Below are 24,367 nucleotides of genomic sequence, written 5' to 3' on the forward strand. Positions count from 1 at the left end.
TCCGTTCAGTTTAGAAGGGGTCTTTGATGCTGCACAAGGATACCACATACCCACACTTTTAATGGCAGAGGGATAAGGATTCACAGCTAGAGATAAGCACACACACAGGCCAGGTCCTTTCATAGATCCAAAGAGTTTGAGGCACTGCCAGTGGTGCACATAGGGCCCAAACCAGGTCCAGTCCAGTCCATTTCACCTTTGATTAGAAAGGGGAGTACCAGTCATCAAAGCTAGCAGTTATAATGCAACATGTCCTCCTCTCTCTAAAGGGTAATGGAGAATGCATTGGACATGTTCCTTTTAGCCACAAGAATCTGTGCTGTCCTAAATACATACACACACACACACACACACACACACACACACACACACACACACACACACACACACACACACACACAATCTCTCTCTGGGAAAGTTTTCAAGTCACTAAGATACAAAGCAGACTTCTGGTACAAGAACGAGGAACAGAGAAGAGGCATGGTGTGACCATGGGTAACTGGTTTGAGTTAGATCTCTATCTTTTCTTTTTTTTGTACTGGCTCAATGGCATTGTTATGCAAACTACGGGTGGAAGGTTTCTGATGAATGCATGAATGAATGTGTGAATGAATGCATTTCTTAATTAATTAATGGCTTGACCCAAGCCATAGTGGGTTTTTTTTTTTTTTTTTTTTACTTTACGGTTTAAAAAAAAAAAAAAAAAAAAAAGATTTCGTATACATTTAAAATCATGATTTAAACCCTTCTAAAGCACTTTCATTTTATTTATTTATTCATTCCTACTTATAACCTGTGTCACTGAGGTTGCGGTCAACAGATGCAGTTTGAGCTCCACTGTGTTAATTGTCCCTCTTAATACATTTTCCATTTTCCTCCATCTTCGGCTCCTGATGGAGAATGTCCTTTCAAAAGTCTGGACAACTGTCCTCCCCCACCTTCCCTTCCACTCCCCCAGCTGTTTGGAAAATCATAAAAATGTGCAAAAAAACACGTCTATTTTGTTTGTTTTTGAAAACCTGAATGCTTTGTGAACAATGCTACATATTGGTTTAGAAAATAAAAACGTTTTTCTTTTTTTAGACACCTTCTTAGCAATTCTTTTGTTTCTGATTGGTGAATGAAATACCTAGAATGCCCAGTTGATAAGTCTACCAAGCGCAACAAAGCGCAGTTCTTCATACGGTGTCCTGCCCTCTCTGTACAGTACACAGGGCAGGAGCACACACACAGTCACGTGAACAGCTCAGTTTGGATCTCCCATCCACAACTCTCCTCGTAAATTAAAAAAAAAAAAAAAAAGTCCGCCATATTGTTTTTCTGTAAGGCAGACATGTTCGAAGTCTTTTTAAAGTCTCCTTGTCGCCGTATCGCAAAGTCCCATCCAGTCCAAAACAACACCATATATATATATATACTAATATGTGTATATATAATTTCACTGTATATAATCTTTATTTGTGTCCCTTGACTTGTCACTATTGGATCGGTTTCCCAAATAACCCAATCGGAGCCATTTTTAAAAGATGTCTGATGAGAGAGGGGAAAAAATAAAATAAGTTGATAGGGAACCGTGTGACAAGTTATTTGGTCACAAGACCGCGAGGAAAGAAGTTTTTTCGTTTGTTTTCGTTTTTTTTAATGCGCACAACTCCTCTTCCCCTTCAACTCGGGTCTTCCTCTGGCGTTCATCCCGTCCTTGCTTTCTCTCTCTCTCTTTCTCCCATGCTCTCAAATCTCACGCTCTTCACGCTCTTCCCTCTCTCTCCCTCTCTCTCCCCGAATCATCACGCCATGACAAATTCGGATTTCATATCGGCCTTGACGTCGGGCTTCCAGACTGAGTCCTCGAAGTCCAGGTCCAGGGAGCCCTCGCTGGACACGCTGCTGTTGCTGTTGCTGCGGCTGGACTTGCGGTTGGGCAGCCACTGGTAGGGGGCGCGGGCGTCGCGTCGGGCCTTCCTGCGCAGTCGCTTCTGCTGCATCAGGAGCTGCAGCCGCTCCACCTTACAGCGTGTGGCTCGGTTCTCAGTCTGCCTCAAACGGTCTCCTGCAGGGAGACAAAAACAGAGTTAGAAATGTGGCACCGATTTAGTAATTGTAAAGTTGTGGACAGTATTCAGTTGGTGGGACTATTACACGCAAACTCATTTTTAGTGTAAATGCCAACCCCCTCTTTGTGTCCCAGCGATCCCTTGGGCCTCTGGCCTCTCTTATCCTTTAATCGGTGTGTTTGTGCGTTGCCAATGTTCAGGAAACGGAAGTGTCCTTGAGATGTGTATCAGAGCGTTCAAGGACAGACAGCGGTGGGCAAGGACTGCAGAGGGAGGAAGGGGCACTAGCCCCTCTCCTCCATAAAACAGGACTATCCTTCTGCTTCCTCTCCGTCTCTGTGGGCTGTGCGGATTGTATACACTGAATCCCCACTTCGAAAGCTGGATATCTGGTGAAATTGATAAGTGGGTTTTTTTGGTCTCTATTTAAACTCCACAAACTCTGACCTCTCATCACTCCTGCACTCACTTTGGAAACCCAATTTGAGTCACAGTTCAGTCAGCTGAACTCTCTCTGCAGTGCTCCGATACACTTTGGACCTGATCCAGGCCAAGCTGACACTTTCGCTTCCCTCACCTGTACTTTTGAGTATACAGGAACCATAAAATAAATAAAATCTAAAAGACATCTTGCAGAAATACTGGAATGCACCTAATTTTTTCTTTTTTGTATGCCTATAAACAAAATCCTACTACTGACACGGCTCAGGCATAGCATTCTGGGCACTCGGTGGCTGAGCACAGTGCAAGCTTTATTTAATTTACAAATATATTCAGGAGGCTGAAAGGAAGGAAAGTGACCGCAATCTATTAGCTAACTGCATTAGTATCGCTCCCTGAAGTAAATTATTAAATAAGACTGGTAGATCAATGAGACAGAGAGACAGAGAGACAGAGAGACAGAGAGACAGAGAGACAGAGAGACAGAGAGACAGAGAGACAGAGAGACAGAGAGACAGAGAGACAGAGAGACAGAGAGACAGAGAGACACTCACTCACACACCAGCCCTTAACAGGGATCAATGGCAAATTAAAAAGTCCTATTGATTAAATCTTAGCTCTAGTGCAGCCATCCATCTCCCGCCGAGGACCCTGCTATTGGCTTCCAATAGAAAATGCAAGCAAATGGAAATTGTGGGCAAAGCAGACCCGGCTTTCACCGCGGCTGTTTCCCAACTCGGCCTGACCTCCAGAGGGCAGGGGATCTTAAAGAGACAGGACTGCAGAGACGCAGGCTAGGGACCACACACACACACACACACAAACACTGCATGTACTACACTCCCCAAGAGTCCTGCACAAAAACAAGTATAGAAGGGTGTGGAGAGCAAGGATTAAACTAAAAAGGAGAAAAAAAAAATCACATCAACAAAAATCTGTGGATTTTGACCATTCCTAAACCATGGGCACCGAAATCACATGCCAGTCAGACCGAGAGACCCACCAACCCCTGCTCTTCGGCCACGTACGGTTTTAAAGCAGGTGCTGCAAAGAGCAACGTGCTTGCCGTAGCGACTGCAGCAGCAATCCATCACAACTACGCAACGCAGCGTCGATAACACAGCCGCCCGCCTGGTACACGCTAACAATAGCAGCATAATCGTACCTAATTATAGCCACGTATCCTAAAGCTGTGATTTGCAAGTGAAAGCAGCGCTGGGCTGGGTTAGCCTCGCTATATCTGGTAACCAGGAGACAATGACTGGCGTTTTGCTTTTAACAGCTCCTGCCTGCCTGCCTGCCTGACTGGCATTCTGGCAGCCCGTTGCGTCATCGCGGGCCTGGGCTTTGGCAGGGCGCGAGGAATCCGTGGAAACTGGACAGGCGCTCGCGAGAAATGCTCATTCATTAACAGCTGAGCAGGGCTCGCCAGACTGCGCGGATGAGTGCAGCAGCCTATAGGGACTCCAGACTTGTGTTTATTGCGATCGGGGGCTATTATTAGTTTGCAAGACGGCTGGCTGCTCCAGAGAGCTACGTGTGCAGGAAGGAACAGGCTTACAAGGAGGGAGAGAGGAGAAAAAAAAAAAGAAAAAGAAAGCACGTCAGCATGCATGGTGTACGGAGGTGCTTTGTGGGGAAGGGAGGGAGGAGGGTGGGCGGGGGTGAATGTTCAGACAGGAGTGAACAAAGGCCGATTAAATAAACCAACAGGGTGACCCCCCCCCGCCCCACTCCTTCCCTCATTCACTCACTGGGGTATGACGCTGTACAGAGCTTGCATTTATCCAGCTGCATCTACGCACTCACAGCGAGAAGGAAAAGAGGACAGAAAGCTGCAAAATCAGGCAATAAATACATTCGAAGAACTGGGTGGTGGGGGTAAAAAAAAAAAAAATCGGCACAGCAAAAACGTAGAGGCTGTCAGCACTAATCTAATGCTTTCTGTCTGCAGGCGTGGGTGGGAGGGAAAGTGTGCTTATAACAGACCAGCACTTTCCTGCTGGCTAGCAATCACACCTGTCAAAGGCAAGAGCAGAAACGGGTGGAAAAAAAAAAAAAAAAAATCAAAAATGCATACGGAACGCCTCCACCTCGCCCTCACACGGTCACACCAGTGCCCACCCGCCCGCCCCCGCCAGAAGACCACTACTACCCCGATAACCCCAGCCTGCTTTACACACGCACACACACACACTCTCTCTGCTGATGGTTCACTATCTCTGGCACCTGCAAAGAGGTGTTGAAACTCAGAAAATGCCAGCCCCCCCCCACATCGCCCTACTCCCACCTCCCTCCTCCTCCGCCACTGCCGTTGTGCCCTGTGCTACAGCTGCACACCTGGCCTGTTCTCAGTCTTTCTTCCCTCTCTCATCGCCGGTTCATTTCATTCACCAGAATCAAGCCCACACCGTGGCGTGGAAACAAAGGAAAAAATGACATCCTGCAGCTGCCAGGCCTCAATTCCCCCCCAGCAGAACTATCCAGACCCACCGTCACAGGAAACGACAATCTCACAATACTGTATATAGACACTTCACAATCACTACCATTATTACAAGTAGTATTTAATCCACATGCCTCACATGTAGGCTAGCACTGTGTATAAAGAGTGCTTTAAGTAAGACGCAGGGCTAAGTATAGGCCTAAGCTCTCTTTAATACAGTTGTTCTTAACCTCAGGTATTACCGACAAACCCCCACCTCAATTACATCATACTATTCCGGAAGGCTGCAGTAAAATGAGAGTAAACTATAAATAAAATACTCGGGTTAGTTATTTTCAACCACTTTCTCTGGCTCACCAGGATGCAAATCACATCCAATGGAGCGATCGCATTCCCGGGAAACATTGCATCATCAGCTGCCTTTCGGGAGTGACATCGAAAATATTTTTGGATGCCTCCATATGCCTCCAATTGAGAGGACTAGACAGACATGGAACAGACAGGAGATGAAAAGCTAAACTGGTAAGTGGGGGTAATCCTTCATGTTTAAATTAATAAAACACAGGAGGATACGATTCAAACCCCCACCTATTATAATTAAACAACGAAGTTCGCAGTCGCACGTGGCGATGCTCAGACAGTCGATCCAGGGCTGGGGGACGGCTTTCTGCCTTAAATAAGTAAATATCGAAGATACAGATGTAAGGGAGATTAAACAAGATTCTCTGCATTGATCCCTGAAAGATCAGCTTAACGAGCACTCGTCTTTCAGCTGGCATATGCGTTTGAGTACTGGCCCTCGCGTTCCCCATGATCGAGCCTCACCGCCGCTTTAAAGTCGGAGGAAAGATTCGTCTGCCGAAAAAAATGAAGATACGCAAATTTGTATTATTAGTGATTTCTAAAAGGACTCCTAATGTATTTGGATTACCGAATAGGGGAGATCCTCTATCCACACAGGGCTTGTTGTGTCTGAATGTGCCTTTGTGAGCTCCCTCAAAGCCCCCTAATGCTCTAAGCTGCAGTGCTGGCTCGACTCCTGTTCCCTTAGACAATACAGCAGCCCTGTCAGCTAGAAGCAGAGAGAGGGGGAAAATCAGAGAAGACCGGGTCCCAGTTTTCTTTCTGCAAGACCCTGCTTGAGTTGCGGACTAGAATCGGGGGCTGTGGCAGTGGGGCTAGCAGGAAGGAGGCTTATTAACCCAGTAACTGACAGCAAAGACCTCCAGCTGATCAAAAAATCACTGGGTGTCAATGGTGGTCTGTCACAGTCTGGGATCCTGCTGTAGGACGTCAGTTTGCAACATGAGTGACGTCAGCCATTGCGTAGATGTGGGCAAGGCCACATATGGGGGCACGGGTCCCAGAGGAGTCAACGCAGGGAAAGGATTACATATTTTGGTCTTTATCTGCGCCATCTACGTATGTATCCTGGCAGGCAGACAGCCCCTGATCTCCTTCTGACCAGACACGAACGGGCACGTCCGTGACAATTATCCTGCAAGCATGGCACTGCAGGGAGATTTGAGAAATTGCGAGGTAGTGCGGCAGCTTAACTCAACAGCTTAATCCACCCCTGGGGGCCTGGGCTGTGGGCCAGCTAAACCACAAGTGAAATCAAGGCTGCGCAGCACAAAACCCCACCGCAGCAGCAGCACAGCCCAGGATGAGGCCGAGCCAGCCTGGGGTGCTTCTCGGCATGAGACGATAAGATCTGGGACACGCTCGCTCTGTGCTTGCAGCTGGGCGTGGAGCAGCTCTCACAGCTGAACCAGATCTCTGCGCCTTTGTAAAAAGACGAGAACCGAAACCTCCAAGGTGCGGAGAAAAACGCTGAGTTTTCACAGCTATACATATTTTTTTTTTAATTCATTTTTTTTCCATTATATGAAGCACTTACAAGCTAAAGTTCACAGCTTGGACATAGCTGGCACACCTTAAACCACCACCAATACTCATTAAATTTATTCAATTTTGGGCATGGGAATTCACTGATTCTAAAAGGAGGTCAGCTGTAATGGGGACAAAGGAGGCAGACCATTTTCATTGCTAGAAAAGGCCTAAATGTCAAATTTACAGCTCTCTCTCAATGACTAGTGTTGAGTTTAAGTCAAGATGGCGGGACGGGGGGGGGTCCCGCAAAAAACCCTGGCCAGACCTACATGTCAATTTGCTTTAGGTAAGATTAAGCAACGGTTCAAGTATTCAAATGCCCTCCCACGGCCCTCTAGCTGTAGGCCTATCCGACTCTAAATTAACCTGATCTGACGCACAGTGGATGGAGAGAGAGATAAAGGAGGAGGGGGGGGGGAAAGAGGCAGAGATTGGGAGAAAAGCAGGCTACCCCTTTCAGGAAAGTTAAAAATAAAAACACATTCCATTCACTTTTTTAAATTTGCATCTGCTCGGAGAACAGCGTTTCTCTAGCCAGCTCTAATGCTCCGGCCCGCGAAGCCTGGGCTGCCGGGTCGCTCCACGGCTGCCCAAGCAGTCTAAAACAGGCCAGGCAGGATTTGGCCTGGGGTGGGGGAGGGGAGGGGGCAGTCACTGTGGAAGGGGATCCCATTGAGCGCAGGAATTCCAGCCCTCTCCCCGGCCGCCTGTTCCCCCGGCCTCCCTCACACAAAGGGCCTGTCCAGAAAAATGATCTCACTCACCGACTCTCTCTCACACACACACACACACTTCCGTTTCAGTGTTCAACCCAAGGTTAAGATCCTCGGTAGCCCTACCTCCAAATACCACCCCACCCACACACATACTGCGGCTGCCTGGAAACTCTCAAATTAAGAGACTACCCAAAAAATGATCCAGTCCCTTTAAATGGGAGAGGAGGCACTTTCAATTTTCTATCGGAGCAGCCAACGGAAAGGTGAGTTATGCCCCAAAAACTGTGCATCTCTGGAGAACAGCAAAAAATACCAGATTGGGGGAAGACAACTCGGGCTTTGGCAGGATGCAAGTGGAGCAATGGTCAGCTGAAACCAAAAAAAAAAAGGAAACGGCACGGAGCAAAGTGTAGCAAAGTGCAATACCTCCCCCACATCCACCAATTCAGATATTCACAACAGTGTACTTTACTGCTGTAGACAAATTTGACTAGGCTGCTCTTCTGAGAAATGCTACAGTTCACCACACGCACACACAGGCCAGTGTGATAAGCACTGCAAAGGGTTTCGTCAGTGTGAGCAGAGCTGGGTCCAGGCATTTCGCACAGAAAGACTTGCAACTGCCCTCAAGTGTGCTCCCGTGATGAGCAGCCCCCGGCCCAGGCCCACAGTATTGTCCCAGGATCGGGCAGTCCAGTCCACACAATCGCCGTGTGGAAAGGTTAATGTTTTTATTCATGCTTTTTCCTCCGAGGAAGCACCGATTCATCTGTGGGCAGTCCTCAGCCATATGCAAGCAGCCCGATTTTATGAATGGGAGCTTAGTGGTGGCTTGCTTTTCCTTTTTTCCCCCCTTTTCTCTCCTCTTCCTTGCGGCCTTTAAAAAAATACAATGTACATTCTTTCCAGGCTCCTGTTTCTATTTTTTTTTTTTTTTTTTTTTTTAGTACAAGTCTGTCTATTTAAAGTCGGAGGGAACACAGGCTGCCATTGAGGGCCCCCGATTGGAATGAATCAACGCGTTTTACAGATGAGGTTATAGCTTTGGATGACTGCAGCGGAAACAGTGGGACGATCCATTGACTGGGGTTCTGGGGTAGGAGAAAGAGCGAGTGTATGTGTGCGAGTGTGTGTGTGTGTGTGTGTGTGTGTGTGTGTGTGGAGGCGGGGCTAGGTTAAGAAAGAAAAATCGCTATGAATTATTTAAAACGGGTGGCTCTGTTTTAGCTCACAGAAAAGCTGGTAGAAAATAAAAAAGGAGACATTTCTTCTTCCTTTCTTTCTTTCTTTCTTTCTTTCATCCGTGCCAAAAAAAAGGGTACAGAAAGTGAAGCCCCAAGCAGGCCCGTTTCACACAACTATAGCTTGCTATAATTAGACCGGGCTTCCGCCAGGGACTGTAGCCACAAAATAACCCTTTCGGTGGCACAGAGACTGCCGAGTTATTTGGAGAGACAAAGACAGCGGCTGTGTGTGGATTCAGAAGACGGCTGTGCTTTAAAAGAGGCAGTTCCCGGAATATTTGTTAAAAATTACCACAGAGCTGTGAGAAGGCAGGGCAGTTGTGTAAAGGCAGTTGGTTAACAACGCCCCCCCCCCCACCCTCCACACACACTTAAAAGCCTAGAGACACAATCCATTTAACAATTGTTCACCCTCCTGATTAATGGTTATTGCCCTTAAGAGAATACATTATCTTTCTGCTCTTCAATTTTAGGAACCATCCAGCAATTTCAGGGCACAACCATCCCCCTCCCCCAAACCCCTCACCCTTCCATTTTTGTCCTGAACCCTTAAGTGACAGATTAATCCCCTTCCCCCTCAACCCCTCTCTTTTGTCGGTCAAAAGGAAAACCAACACCGTTGTCAGCCGAACAAAGCCGGGGCCTAGTACCACTGTGTGACAAGTGAAGCCTGACAGAACAGGCCTGTAGAGTTCAGGCCGCATTCCCAAGGAGGGGCCTCCCTGCCCCCATCCCACATCCACCCCCACCCCCAACCCCACAGGAATCCCCACTTGGCCTCGGTTTAGTACTTTCTGCACAGGCGGTTGAAATCGACCAGAGCTTCAGAAACGCCTGTAAGAGGGTGTTTAAATAGCCGAAAATAAGATGGCTAAAACTTGTTTTCCAACTGCCACTGCACTGAAATAAAATACAAATTCCCCTTTAACAAATGAGTTTAACATCCCTTCCATTATTATTATAAGTGTCAAACTACAATCAGGAAATGAATTACCATATTAAACTATTTCTTGATTGATGGCATGTGGCATGGGACAAATGCCAGTGACCAATCAAACCTTGCCTGTGCCAGACTTAACCATACTGTGCCTTGAAAGTATAGTACAGTACTCCTAAAAGAAACGCAGGTGGTACAAATTAACAAAGTAACTAGAATGCCGGAGAAGGCTTCGCACAACATCTAAACCCGTGAGATACGTGGCACATCCTCAACTGGTGCCAACGCACAAGCAACCGAAATATGGAAGTTTCCAGGACAGTAATTTTAAACCAGAATCCAAACCGGCTTCCATCCGACTCCACTCTCAAGAAACCAGACCGTTGCAAATGTGCACTATTATAAACTGCATTCATTTCAATGATTTTCAACATATTTTTGTTCGACAATCTGACGCAAGGAGCTGCATTTCTCAGTTTTTGCGGATTGTGCATCTATTCAAATGCACACACCCCAGCCGATTTCAAAGGCATGTCCTCACACCAAATCCACCCCCCCATTAAATCTCCCCAAAAGGGTTTGTAAAAGCCACCGTAGGAACTCACCACCAGGTTTGCACATGCGGATCTGACTCTGGCACTGCATCAGCGGCTGTAAGGAGGGCGGGCTCGGGACGGGCACTGAGGTAGCTTTGGCAGAGAGGCCGGCGATTCCCGCGACGGGGGGAGAGGGTGGCGGGGAGGGGGAGGGCGAGGTGGGGCTGCATTGCGTCTGGCAGCGCAGCTGGGTCAGGGAAGGGGGCACACCCTGGTAGTGTCGGGTGGCGCTCAGGAGGTCGTTGAGGATCTGCAGGATGGTGCCAATGTCCCGCCTCGGGCGCCCGCTGCTGTCCTGGCAGTTTGGATGCAAAGTGCCTGAGGGAGGGATGTGGGGGAGGGAGAGAGAGACTGTTACACACCGAAAATGTCCACTGACATCCCCCAACACATCTCCCAGAATCCCATCACTGCCTCCCTTTGGTGGCGATGGCTCCTCACCTGAGAAGGTCCCTGAGAAGACTCCAGGGGCGTGGTTGACAAAGCTCTCGATGATGGCGCCCGGTTTGCGGGAGCGTGTCGTCGGAGCTGGGCTGCTACTAGGGGTCTTGGTGCTGCAATCAGCCTGAGGGAGGGGAAAGGGGGAGAGGGCTTCCAATATGAGTCACACATACACACAAAAAAAAAGAATACAAGAAGAAGGTCTGCTTAGGCTAGGGGTAATCCCATAAAACTTCAATACCATCATGCTTCCTGCAACGTGGCATAAGGTAGGTTTTGAGCTAAGGGTTGGTGAGGTTTCTTTCAGACGTCCTTTTTAGGGTTTGGCTCGAGTGAGCAATTGAGTTATTGGGGCTCCAGTTACAGCACATCGACACATGAGACGTCAAGTGGCACAGAGTGAAAGCAAAAGTTAAACCAGAGAGGACATCTCAAATCCTGACTGTAATGAGAGCCTTAGATTATACCAAATGGGTCAATATGAAATGAATTCTTATTTTCTGTCTGCAGGTTGTCATGTTAAGACGAGTCTTTGAAAGTGCCACAAAAATAAATTGGAACCCTGCTACTTGGCATTTTATTCCCGAGACAATATGAAATGTGATGGACTCACCTCTGAGCAGGGGACGGCGGGACTGTGGCTCTGGGGGCTGGTGCTGGTCGAGCTGGGGATGTGCGAGCGGAACAGGCCAGAGGGGAGCGGGGCGGGACGGGGCGGGGCGCTGCAGGGCGTCGTGGGGGGTGGGGAGTAGCTGAGCGGCGCTGTTTGGTTGGCACTGGCTGCGGGGAAGGGAGTGGTGGTGGCAGGGGTGGCGCTGGCGGTGGCGGCGGGAGGGTGGGCTGCGAGGGGATGCACGTGGGGGAGGTGGGAGTGGTGCGGCGTCCTGGGAGCCGGCGACGCTGCTGCCCCTGCTGTGGCCGCCTGCCCTGCGCTCTCCGGCCCCCTGGCGATAAGGTGCCGGTGCTGCAGCTGCTGCCCTCCCGACTGCTGGGCTGCCAACTGCAGCTGGACGAACATCATGTGGTCCCCCACGCGCAGGGCCAGGGTCAGGGGGGAGCGCCCTGACAGGAAGTCACTGACCTGCAGACAGGAAGAAGAGAGAAAGAGGCGCGGTCAGGAAAGGATGTTCGGCAGCACAGCTTGAGAGCGCAAGCAAAACCCTGTTCATCATTTTACTGTAAGCCTCTGCAACTCGACGATCGCTCTCATGTCCAACTCTTTACCTGCTGCTGAAGGAAGAGGAGTGGGCAGAGAAAGGCTGGCTCTGGTATTTATACAATATTATTTTAAAAAACACCCTCCACCAGCCACCCTGAAAGGATTCTTCTCTTTGGCTCCAGGCCCAAAAAACAGCCGGAGATGCAGGACGCCATCACAAACACACAAATGCCCGATTGTTCAGTTGTGGAGGCGGTACAGGAAGAGCCGGCCCATTTTTGTAGAATCCGAGGGATCTGCAGCTCCGGCAGTGACCTCTGCCTTCAGGCCAAACAGCTCAGAGCGTTCCTGCAGCGAGGCCAGCCCGAAATGGGCAGAGCGTGTGTACACACACACACACACACACACACACACACACACACACACACACACACACACACACGGTCCCCACTATCACAGCACGCATGATGTGCCTATTGTCTGCAAAACCTCAACAAGGCAGTGGCACAGTGTGTATCAGTCATTCTGAAAACCTGAAATCTGCATAAAAGGTCTAAGTAATGGTTACACAACACTAGAGAAGAGTGGATTATGCGGAGGGAAACGCAACACACAAACACCCATTCCCAAAGATCTGCATTTCTTTACTAGGGAGTCTCTGCCCGGTGAGCAGTTGTTAACATACCAAATCATACAAGTTTCCCCATCGCCCTCCTTCTTTTTTTTGCATTTGTTTTGAATCAATCTGTTGCTGTCTGCAGCCAAGTAACCTTTCCGATGCAGAGAAAAGAGAGATGACAAGACAGGTGCCCACACGTGGCGTTGGATACATTTTGTCCGCAACAAACACCAAACACTCAGCGCCCTACTCTGAAAAAGTACTCCGAAAGGAAGCAGATGTTCTGAAGGCCACGCCAGACCAACAGTTCTGCGGCTCCAGATCTTACAGTTCTCCTGGCTCACCGCAAGAGCCTGGAAGCAGGAGGCACCACATGACAACACCAGGGTTGCCCATCACAAAGAATGCACATGACTGGGATCACTGGGGGAACTCCAGGCAGAAAGGTCACCTGTGAGTCACAGCAGAAGGTAGATGCGGTGCTCTTTAATAACAGAACACACAAACACGTATGTACGTGGCGGTACTGTGGTGAGAGTGTTGACTGGGGGAGTGAAGGGTCTCCCGTCACACTGACGGGGCGGGGGGGGGGTCCTGGAAGAGAGAAGCTGACAGACATCTCTTCTCTTTTCTCTCTCAAAGCCAATTCAATTTGTATTTATTCATGGGATGTACAGATCAGGTGAAAGTCCCGTCACATGGTGGCCTGATAAGTCACATGAGTCAAGGAATAGTGCGAGAGGTGGTCTGTGGGAGAGAGTCCTCAAACAGAAGGGCAATATCATCCATTTACCTGTAGAGGGGAGCTTTCATTACTTCTCAAAGAGGATAGTTGCCCCCCCTTCACCTTTCATTGAATAAAAAGTACAGGCAGGCTGATTTGATCTTAAATGACACACTAATGGCTCTTACAATAACGGTCTGACCCCCACCCAAAAAATAATAATCCAGAACAAAACCAAAAGAAACTTGTATAGGTGTTTCGGCAGCTCCAAGCGATTCCCAGCATTGTAAAAATAAATGTATATACACATAAAATAAATAACCCTGTGTGCGTTTCTTTGCACAGCTGGGGGGCGGCTGGAGCCAATCATCCCTTCCCCGTCCCCCCACCAGGATGATTCAGCGAGATCCTATATTGCATGTCACCTACCAGATCTCTCGCTCTGACTCTTCTGCTGGCAAGTGGGCTGCAGCCCCCCCCTCAGTCAATGACTTCATCCGATTTACTTTTTGATGTCATTTACTTCTCATGGCCCTGCATATACACTAACATTTCCACAACCCGCCCCACAGACCCCCTGACTGACTGACTTCAGGAATCAACCCGCCCAAATGCGCAACTCCACCAAGCTCTGAAAACCATTCAATCACAATGCCTCTATTCTAAAAAGCAGTAGGAGAAAATACCATGTCTTACCCTCTTATACAAACTGAATCTGGTTTTACTACATCTAGTGCTTCTTACGCATTTCAAAGAAACCTACAACCAGTCTTGACTGAGCAATCGGGGGACCATCGAAGCACCCTAAAATGCATGTCCTATACGCCACCACACGCACACAAAAAACCAAACGCACAAGACTACCAAACACACATACACCCCCCTCGGCAACTAGACCGTCTGCACAAATGTCAGCAAGCCCCCTAGACAAGAGAGTCCAGCCAGCCACGACTCCGATCAGTCCCTCCTGACAACCCCGATCAGACGCAGGAGAAACTGACAGCCTCTCTCTCTCTCCACTCAAATCTTAACACCTTCTGCGAAAAGGTCTCATCTTCTACTGAAGGGCGGCAGACAAGGGCAGGAGGAATGAAGGGAGAATTGAGTTTTGTATGGGGGAGTAGAGGAGGGGGAGGGGGTGTTGAGGCAAGGAGCTGCGCTGGTGATGAAATATTCAGCGAGAATGAGCCTCTGGCTTTCCTTTATTTTTTTTACCTCCTCCCTCAAACTCCGTAGCTGACAGTTTTATTTATTGGGGTCCCTGTGGTTCAAGGAACTCATTTACAGGCTTTCTACCTTTCCACACAGAGAGAGGGGACGAGTGGGGGAGGAGGAGGGATAAGAAACTCGGCTGATGTTCAACCAGAACCTGAAGTGGAGCGAGAGGCGAATTAAAGGATTCTTCTAAGAGGATTCCCTGCAGATCGTGCTCGAGTTTGACATCCTGTAGTCACATAAGAGGACTAGGGTTCCAACCTCGTTAACCACTTATTGACCAATGCCCAAAGCAGGGGGAAGGGGAGGCACCGCTACGTGCAAAAATCGATCCGTCCGAGTTCAGCGACAAATGTTGGTTAATTTATTTTGTTTGGGTTTTCAAATTCCTTCCTGTTTTTTGGGTTTTTGAAGGAACCATATCTGGGAGCTGGGATCCAATGGGAGCGGGGGTGTAAATGGGAAGCCAGGTGGCCGGCTCGCTTCACTGCATCCGATCAGCTGAGCCAAGGAGGCACGGAGCCAGGGGTCAGGCACACAGTGCTACAGAAGCCCCATGACATATTTCTGTTCAAGCCGAATGAGTCCAAAGAGTTCAGGCCGCGGCTTACCAGCAACACGATCCACATTAGGACATTTTCAAAACCACGCAAACACCTGCCGGTTTCTCTTTCCACCCCCCCACATCTCTCTCCCCCGTCTCTGGACGTCAGAACCACAGAAACAGAAATGAGTTAAATGCTCCTCCCTGAGCCTACATTCCTTTAAGCAACCTCTCATAAAATAAAAATTGTTCTCACTTCCCGGCAAGGCTGAGGTCAAGGTTTCAAGCTAACGAGCAGCTTCATTAGGTATTGGACAGGCCTGCTCTGCGTGCCATGCCCTGCCCCCCCCACCCTCACCCCGCATGGATTAGCCCAGTCACGATGCCAAACACTTCAAGCACAAAGGCGCCCGATAAAAGAGAAAGGAAGGCGGTCACGACATCACACACTTCGATAGCACGCCGGCTGGATCAAGGATGCTCCCCTTCCTCCCCACCCCCATTCCCCTCAACCCCCCCTTCCCTGTCTTTCCTCAACCCCTGCGTTACAGGACAAAGAAACCCCCACCCCTCTCTCACCCGCTTTTAAATATAGGCACCTTAAGAGCCGCCGGATGAATATGTGCATACCACTAATACAGGGAAGCAAAGCCACTCTAACACAAGGGATTCGATAGTCTATTCTCCCCCAACCCCCGCCATTTTATTTTAATTTTTATTATTCTTTTTAAAGGATTGCCTTATTTAGAAGAGCACCTTTTGTCTTGGCCCCCCTCTATCTGTGGGAGTGCATATTATATATGTGTGTGTGCCCGTCTCTTTGTGCGGTCAATTGGATTTATATTGTCTGGGCTAATGGGAGCAACACAGCCCCGAAGGTTCACAAATCATCTGCGAGAGCCCAGTTGGATCTCAGAATGATTCTTAAAATATATAAAAACGCGGGCCGGATTCCCACAGCATAAATTCACATGATTTATTCCACACTTTAACCCTTTCAAGTGAAGATTCAGATTGGCTTGACACCTTTCAGCCTGGCAAACGAGCCCAAAGTCCCAATTCAATTCTCGTTACTAGGCCAGCCCCATCACCTGGGGGCAGTCGGGGGTGGGCAACATACATCTCCGTAATTAGAGTTCACTGATGATTGCCAACCCCCAACCCCCTCTCACCATCCACCAACAAAAAGGGAACGCCATACAGGAACAAATGTAAAATTGGACAATCTGTGCATCCCGTATAAACACTCCTACTCACACATGCGCATATTCATACCACACACGCACCATATACATTTACTGTGCAGCTGCCCTGGCGCTCCCGTATTGATCGACAGGCTTCACAGACAGGTTTGCATTTGCTCCCACCATCCAATCGCTCCTATTAAGGGGTAACGATTTCCGATCGTGTTGGAGGTAGATGGGAGATTGGCCACTGAAAAAAATATACATATTCGTACGCATAAAATGACATGCATACGTATCAAAATTCATTCAAAAGATGGGGTAAAAACTAATTGACAAAATGGTCGCAGCAGCTGCAGCCAGAACTGTGCAATCCTGTTTCCTGCTGAAGAAACATTTCTGTGGTGAAAGACTTCAAACCCCATCACTTCACACCTACAGAAAGCTTTTTCACAGACAGAAAACTGATCAGAGCACACGTCAGAATCTTGCAGGTGACCGGAGTGTCTCGGTGAGCGAAGGAAGAAAGTCAAATTGAGCTGCAATCTTCTCTAGGTTCTATTTTTCTATCCCCCTCCCCTGACTCACTATTGTCCTTCTTTGCATCCTTGCACAGAACAGAACAACCTGTTCTGGAACCAAGTTGCAACAGCAGTGACTCATCAAGGACATCCATCCCCGAGTCTCCAGCTGTCTCTCGCACACTCCCTCCCTCCCTCTCTCTCTCGCTTGCTTTTCGACTTGCTGGAACTTGAGGGAGAGGCGGCGGGAGGGGGGGGCGTTTGGGGAATTGGCACAGCCACAGCTGCTGCCGCTGCCACCCCCTCCCCCCGCCCCCAAGCCCTGCACATCCTTCCCGCCACTCAGATGGGAGGCCCAAGTTTCCAAGGTGTTCGAATTCCATGTGCGGTGTTGTATTCCAAGCCCAGGACTATGATGTAGCAGACATAGGATTTAGAACCGAGAACGTAAGAATTTAGACCTGGAGGATTCAGGGTATCAATCAAAATTAGCCCGGCCTTGTTAGCGAGTGGTAGTGCAACAGGACAACCCAGTTTGGAAACTGCCAGAATCCTCTTCCCTACAACAATAAACCAGAGCCACACGTCCTGGAGAGGCAGTGAGGAGCTTGAAAGAAAGACAACTAACTAAATAAATAAATAAAATGCCCCCCCCCCCGTAATAGCCCCTTTTCTTGCCCTCGAGACATCTGAACTGTAAACTCATTGTAAATCGATGCATTTCCTCGTTTAAGTGAAAGCGTCAAAAACAGAATGCCAAGCGAAGCTGGGGAGGGGAGAGAGAGAGGCAGAGGGGGCTGGGGGTTATTTAACACAGGCTTACAGATTGCAATCCCTCATGCTTGGGTCACTGTTTGCTCTTAAGAGTTGGGGGCCCAGCAGGTGGGACCGTCGCTGGGATGTGACCCCCCACCCCCCGTATCTTCATGTCTCCTGCCAGCTGCCCGAGTAACACAAACAAAGAGGCCCCACGCTGCCGGTTTCCGACTCGAGGTTCTCCAACCTCATCTGCTGCTGCTTTTTTAAAGGTTTTCTCCTCCCTTCGTCCCCCCTCCCCACATAAAGCAGTATGAATATCAGCATTTGTGTGTGTGTGTGCGTGCGCGTTTTTCTTTTTGTTGCCCACTGGGAGAGAGGGTGCATCCTTCTTCCAAATCAGAAAACTGGCAGAGTGCATGCAGGACAGACCTGGTGACATCACTGTTGACAGTGCAATACATTGTGATGTAACCGATGGAGCCCCCCTGTTCCAGAAACTGACTTTAGAGCTTTTAAAGCCACTTCTTCTTCCAAATCACCCACAAGCACCTTTGTTTTTTTTGCTAGTTTGCGTTTTCTACCTTTATATCCAAACAGTGCACGCACACACACACAAACACACACACATCCTGACATTGCAAATACTCATCACAGGATGCTCAGATGATGCATGCTCCATTAGGAGCCTACATGCCTGGCACATAGTGTGCACTTTTCATGTAAGCAGTCCTATCGCTCCAGACAAGGGGGAGAGGGGATCTCCGAGTCCAGATTCACAGACGGGCTTTGACAAATGACAAAGGAGAAGCCGTGGCCCCTTCAGTGGCATCGCTTCTACATGTCTGTACACCTATGCGTGTCAGTGTCTGGGTCAGGTCACACACCTGTGCTGTCCCATTTCCATACCCACCCCCCACTCCCTTCTTCTCTCTCCCATGCAGTCCAGTACTGCGGTCAGAGAAAAGCAGAGGCAGCAATCAGGCTTTTGGCAGCCATGTAAAACCACACCAGATTCAAATTACAGGCTAAATAAAGGCTGTTAGAGGAAGCGAAGGGGGAGAGTCATGTTAATTACCATGGGTTCCCTTTTCATAAAACACTTTCCTTCTCGCTACTTGGAAATCTGAAATAGATCCCTGCCCACAATACTGCTGTACTCAACGTGGCAGAGGTGCCAGAATCAGATGTTATCTAGACAACATCCTGCCTGCATCCTCTGTCATGCTTAGGCAAGACCCATTAGCCTGACCCCCAATTACATGTGGGTGTGCCAGGTCTCAAACTACACCTCCACCCCTGATAAAATCTTATTTGAATCACACCCATTTTATTTTTAAAGTGTCATTTCTGACCAGCCAGCCAACAGCTCTTAAAAGCCTCCGAGGGCATCGATTGATTCTCGATCGTTCCCGCAGCAGCTGAGCTCTGGTTCAATCCCAGCGCTCTCCCTTTTCAACCATTTTAAGACTTTAAGGACAACAGTCCCCCACCCCCCCGCCTTACATTTTCCACTACATAATATTTGCAAAATAAAAACAAACAAGCAATCCACTTGAGCTGAACTTTAAAATGAAAGGTCATAGCCAGAGAAAAGTGCTTTTGTTTTTTTTCTCACCCACAATTATTTCCATACTTGACAACCCTGATCCCAAAATGTGACTCACCAGGAAGCTCCATTGGGGGGTGGATAAAACAAAAACTCTGCACCACCAAATGAAGGGAGACATACCAAGGGATTGCGTGGTATTAGGGGCACACAAAATGGGACAACCGGGGGTGCTGTGAAACAATGAGCTTTTCTTTCGGTCTCTTGTGAACTGCAGGGGTCAGATTGCCCTGCATGGCAAAGCTGGTGCACAGAATGAATGAGTGGTGAGCTTCCTGCCCACACCCACCCCACGCACACAAACATACACGCACACGTCTGTCGTCACTGCAACACAGCTCTGCTCTCTCACAATAAAAGCAGGATTTCCAGGTTAAAAATATCTACAGGAAGCCAGCGACAACACTGGGGGTTTTGAAGCTTGCGTTTTTATCTGCAGCTCTGTGCTAACAAAGACAATTTCCTCTCGTATTCAGTTACCACTGCTTGAAAGAGTACCAGGAATTGCCAGGACTCTTCAGGTCAACTGCTTCCCCTCACAATGGAGCAATATGTCCTCCATATTGCCATATGCTGTAAACTGTAAACTGTAAACACACAAAATACAGCCACTGGGCAATATCAGTGTAACACTGCGGTCACCGGGATCCTCAGCAGTGTTGATGGGGAAGTAAAACTATATGATCAATCTAAATGTTCATTCAAGTGAAAATCAGTTTGCGAGAGATTTACAAAACCCCAAATTCAGTCCAATATGTAAACCGAAATGCCACTTGTCAAGAGCTTTTATTTTCCAAGTCTGATAAAAAATGTAAAACAAAAAACAAAACAAAAAGCCCGCATTTTCAGTTCCTTTCCTGCAAGGCAGTTGTGTTTGTTGTGAGCACAGAGAAGTGGGTGACATTTGCCCATGGGAACTGATAACAGCGCTGTGAATTGCAAAGTGAAAAAGAATGCTGGCTCGCGTTCTGATGGAAGATAACCACGAATTGCGTAAGAAGTGAGGGTATGTGAACACTTGCTTCCGGGACATCCGAGACGCTGGCATTGAGCTGGATCAGTGTTAATTGCGATGGGCCTCAATGCATTTAAGAAAAAAGTTGTCCAAGATTGCTTATTTGGGAGAGAATTCCACACACACACACACACACACTCTTATGTTGAAATATTTAATGACGCACTTCCTCAGTAGGGAGGATTTCGTCAGGATTAACCTGAACAAAGGATGTTTCATTTCCCTCACTATCCCCCTACACAAATCAGTATTGCAAGAATAGCCCATGGAAATGCACAAAACACTGTAAATGCTTCACGTTGCTATAGCACTTCAGAATGATGTATAGTTCAGTTTCCCCACGGATGATGCACTAACCTCCTACAAAATGCACACTCCTTCCTCTCCTAAACCCAAAATAAGCAATAGTAAGGATAGAAAGTTAAGAGCAACGACGCAATTGCATGCATCAATACATCAAATTCAACTGGGGGGCGGTGCAGCCAGTTTATATATTAAAAAAAAACAAAACTGTACACTCAACATTTCTTGGAAACCTTTACTAATCGACCCGACTGTCTCCGGCGCTCCCTCAGCCCAGCGCACACGCACACGCACACGCACAGAGCCGGCGCTGACGTCACAGGAGGCGGGCGGCAGTGACGCACACGGGGGGCGGGGCTTCGGTCGCCTCCCGCTGCACAGATGTTGCCGAGATCCGAGCAGGAGTTGCTTAAAATATGCACACCCTCAATAAACCGGCAGCGCTCCTGTGTCGTTTAAAGGGTCTGCAGATAAGACGCTAAAGCGGCCAGGAAAGCGCACTAGTTTGTCCTGTTCTACCCTCCACCCTCCCCCCCTTGCTTTGCACAGATGCACGTCTATGCTATGCTGTAGCATGCATACCAAATTAAAAATGTACACGCATTATTTGGCAAACTCCAAACATATTTTAAAACACTGGGCAAGTCCATATGGAGGCTTTAATGATATTTTTATAAATATTACAATGAAAGCATTTTGTACAGTAAAATATGAACAAAGGTGTATCTGTGGTGTCACCCACTGTTATGCCTTTATAACAAGTCCAACAAAGACCATCTCTTACCTGGGTTTCTGTCAAACTCTCCAAAGCCTGCATTACGGACTGTTCGGGTCGAGATGCTTGCGACTTCAGAGGACGAAAGGACACAAAAAGATGTACAGATAAGCATACATTGACCATTTTAAACAATACACAAAGCAACACACATGAACACAATACACTATACAGAGATTAACAGACTATTTTTGTAAGTGTTTGTAATCAAGACCCCCACCCACCTATCCCTACTTCTTTGCAAAGGAACCTTTTGTACAATAGCAAATAAAATAAATGTCCCTTTAACATGCATTTTCACATTTTATCATTTGGGAGGCAGAAGAATCAAGCATGCAGCCTCCATGTGGATTCAGTACTGAAAGGAATGCATACCATTAAGCCTGCTTCCACTGTTGGGACGAGTGTTAACTTGCTCCCATCAGAGATGCCAAAATCCTGGAGTTTTCCTGAACTTAGCCGCCTGAGGGGGAGAGAGCAAAGAACTAAATAAATAAAAAGCAGATCCAAACAGGAGCTTTATTTGATCTATTAATTTGCAGACAAAATAACACACATTTCAGTTTGCAAGTCCAAAACATACACACAGTTGCATTTCATTCTCAACACTATAACTCAAGGGTTAAACGCTGATCAGTGCCCTCCCCTCCTTCTTATTTTCTAAAAATTGGAGCACAATGTTCTTTGTGAGCATGTGACACCAATGTACTCTACAAAGAGGGGAAGAAAGAGGTTTATATAAACAGTTCAGTCGCCCGGAGCTATAAGAGCAGCTCCTATGAAGAGTGATGGCGGACAATGGCAGTCAAATCATCCCATGCCACACAAAGCCCCCTTCCCCCCATGTTTTAAGCCCTTGTGACTCAAACGACCATTTAATGTGGGAGCCAGTGGCCGCTCTCTTGGATGAATACAACCCAAACAGGAGAAGGAGGGAAGAGAAACAAGACACGCATAGAAAAAGAAATCTGACCATGAAGGGCTATTTTAGGTCTTTGCTTCGGGTGGCTGTTGACATCACGTACATGTCACCCTTATTAAGCACACACATAGGTGCGGTTCAGCCATACTTTAGAGATTACTCCGTTTCAACAAGAGGTTTTTTTTTTCCTACTTCTCACTGACCACAAGAGAAGGTGCAAGTCTTTCTCCGTTAATTGACTGAGAGTGGCGCTATAATATCCGCATTTATGTCGGGGGAAAGCAGACATGACAATGCATACACATGCAGTCTATTGTGTAGTGCCGTTGTCAGACTGACGCCTAATCTGCACAAAACTAATACCACGGAACATTAATTACAGTGTCGCAAATGCGCCAGGTTAGTAGCGCCCATGGACGCCAACTAAATGACTCTGCTCTCAGTAGTACCCAGTCATGCATATAAATGATGTAACCACTGGGCTAGTACAGAAAACAAATACTGGAATCAGTCGTACTGCACTTTCAAACCAAGTTTCATTTCTTTAAAATATCCGACTGAAGGTCACACCTTCACAAACAGGTACACAGTCAGTGGAAATAAAAAAGCAGGGCTGTTGGAAATAGAGAGACATGTTCCACTAAGAACAAAAGGGCAGGTTGGTTGCACTTTCGTTTGCGTGTATAGAAAAAAAAAAAGTGTCTGCGTGTATATATTGGTTTTGTACACACTGTGGATTGCAACTTATTTTTTTTTATTTTTTATTTTTTAAGTGCAAAAGTGAAAACGGCTCGGCTGTGTTTCGGTTGGTTTCTCAGTACTTGCAGGGCTAGTTGCATAGCATGCTGCAAGATGGATAGCCTCTACTCCAGACATGTTCTTCAGCACCGGAGATTGTCAAGTTTACATCGATTTAAATAATAATCCTCATAAGCAAATGAATGCCAGGGTCGGAGTAGCTAGAGCATGTGTGCGTGTATGAATTGTCCTAGCCAATGAACAAAGAGCGACACATTGCCCGGGGACGGTGTGTGTGTGTGTTGGGGGGGGTTGACACTGCAAAGGTGCCAGGTTGTAAAGGACGATGTGATTTAGAGGCAATTGCTGGAGGGGGCATTAATCGCTCTCCTTTGGAAAGAAAAACAATGCGACAGTTAGTTAGGGTCATTTGCAAGTGACAAAAGACCCCTCCGATCCATCCCCATTCCCCCAATCCACAATAAGCACCCACCACCTCTGAATCCATTGTGATGCCTTTTCTCTTGTTAAGGGGGGGGGGGGGGGGGGGGTCAGTATACAAATCCACCGAGTCCCTTTAAAGTAGAGGGTGGTTGGGAGGCGCAGAGAAACGGCCGTCTAGGTCGCGGTGAGGCGTCAATTCCAGAGTCTATGGGAGTCATTGTCTTGAAACAGCCCCCCGCATCATCCCCGAGCTCATTGTCCTTCACACTCGCTTCTTTATGCAGATTCTTATATATTAATATATGTATATAAATAAAGGACAGGTTTACGTTGATTACAATTAATATAACCCCCGTCCCCCCCATTAAAAAAGTGAGTTATAAACAGAAGCCGGGAGGTGGGGTGGGACTAACATTAGTAAGCACAAAGGCGAACGAGAGCAGCCCGGACTATGGGGGTGTGTGTCCGGCGGAGCGGGGGTTTGCTATATGGAAAGAGGAAACTCTAAGGTTTCTATATAATCTATACATTTACCTTGCTAGGACCACCAGAAAGAACCCACTAGCAAAGTACTATGCACACTGGCCCCGACTGCATTGAGAAGAATGCAGACCTGGCAAAGGAAGCCTCGGCTCGGGGGCCTGTTTTGGGGGTCCGGGACGGCGCCTGTGCCTCGCCCCCACTTAACCTTCTTGTCACCCCCCCTCCTCCTTTAACCGTGGAATGCAGCATGTAAGCATGTACCCCCCCCCCCACCACACACACACACACACGTATGCCCCTATACATGAACGTAGTTTCTCCAACAAGAGAACATAACAAATAAATAAACGTCACACACGCACATATGCAACAGTCAGACGCATTCTAGAATGCATTATACACTTGTAAAAAGAATAACAAACATAGGGAAAATATTAAACAATTGAACAAACAAAGAACGATGCATTCCAAACAGCTATGGACGTACAGAGCATGCACATTTGGGAATAAGGGATTTATAGTGAAGTGGATGCACTCCTGCGCTACAGCACTAGCCTCTATATCCCGCTTCACAGGAAGGACAACTGG

At 47.8% G+C, this 24,367-nt stretch overlaps 1 protein-coding gene across 2 annotated transcripts in view; it reads right to left on the bottom strand.

Moving 5' to 3' along the window:
- Positions 1–754: 754 nt before the first annotated feature.
- The window catches only part of midn (midnolin), a 29,293-nt gene continuing 5,680 nt past the window's right edge, over positions 755–24,367 (bottom strand). For both annotated transcript variants that reach the window (XM_066696081.1, XM_066696082.1), the window contains exons 3-8: positions 21,568–21,655; positions 21,202–21,264; positions 11,382–11,849; positions 10,769–10,892; positions 10,337–10,645; positions 755–2,050 (exon numbers count right to left, since the gene is read on the bottom strand). In XM_066696081.1, the coding sequence (XP_066552178.1) occupies positions 1,788–2,050; positions 10,337–10,645; positions 10,769–10,892; positions 11,382–11,849; positions 21,202–21,264; positions 21,568–21,655 (1,315 nt within the window). In that variant the 3' untranslated portion in view covers positions 755–1,787. The remainder of the gene's footprint in view (positions 2,051–10,336; positions 10,646–10,768; positions 10,893–11,381; positions 11,850–21,201; positions 21,265–21,567; positions 21,656–24,367) is intronic.

This window comes from Amia ocellicauda, chromosome 22 (assembly GCF_036373705.1).
Source record: "Amia ocellicauda isolate fAmiCal2 chromosome 22, fAmiCal2.hap1, whole genome shotgun sequence".
Taxonomy (NCBI): domain Eukaryota; kingdom Metazoa; phylum Chordata; class Actinopteri; order Amiiformes; family Amiidae; genus Amia; species Amia ocellicauda.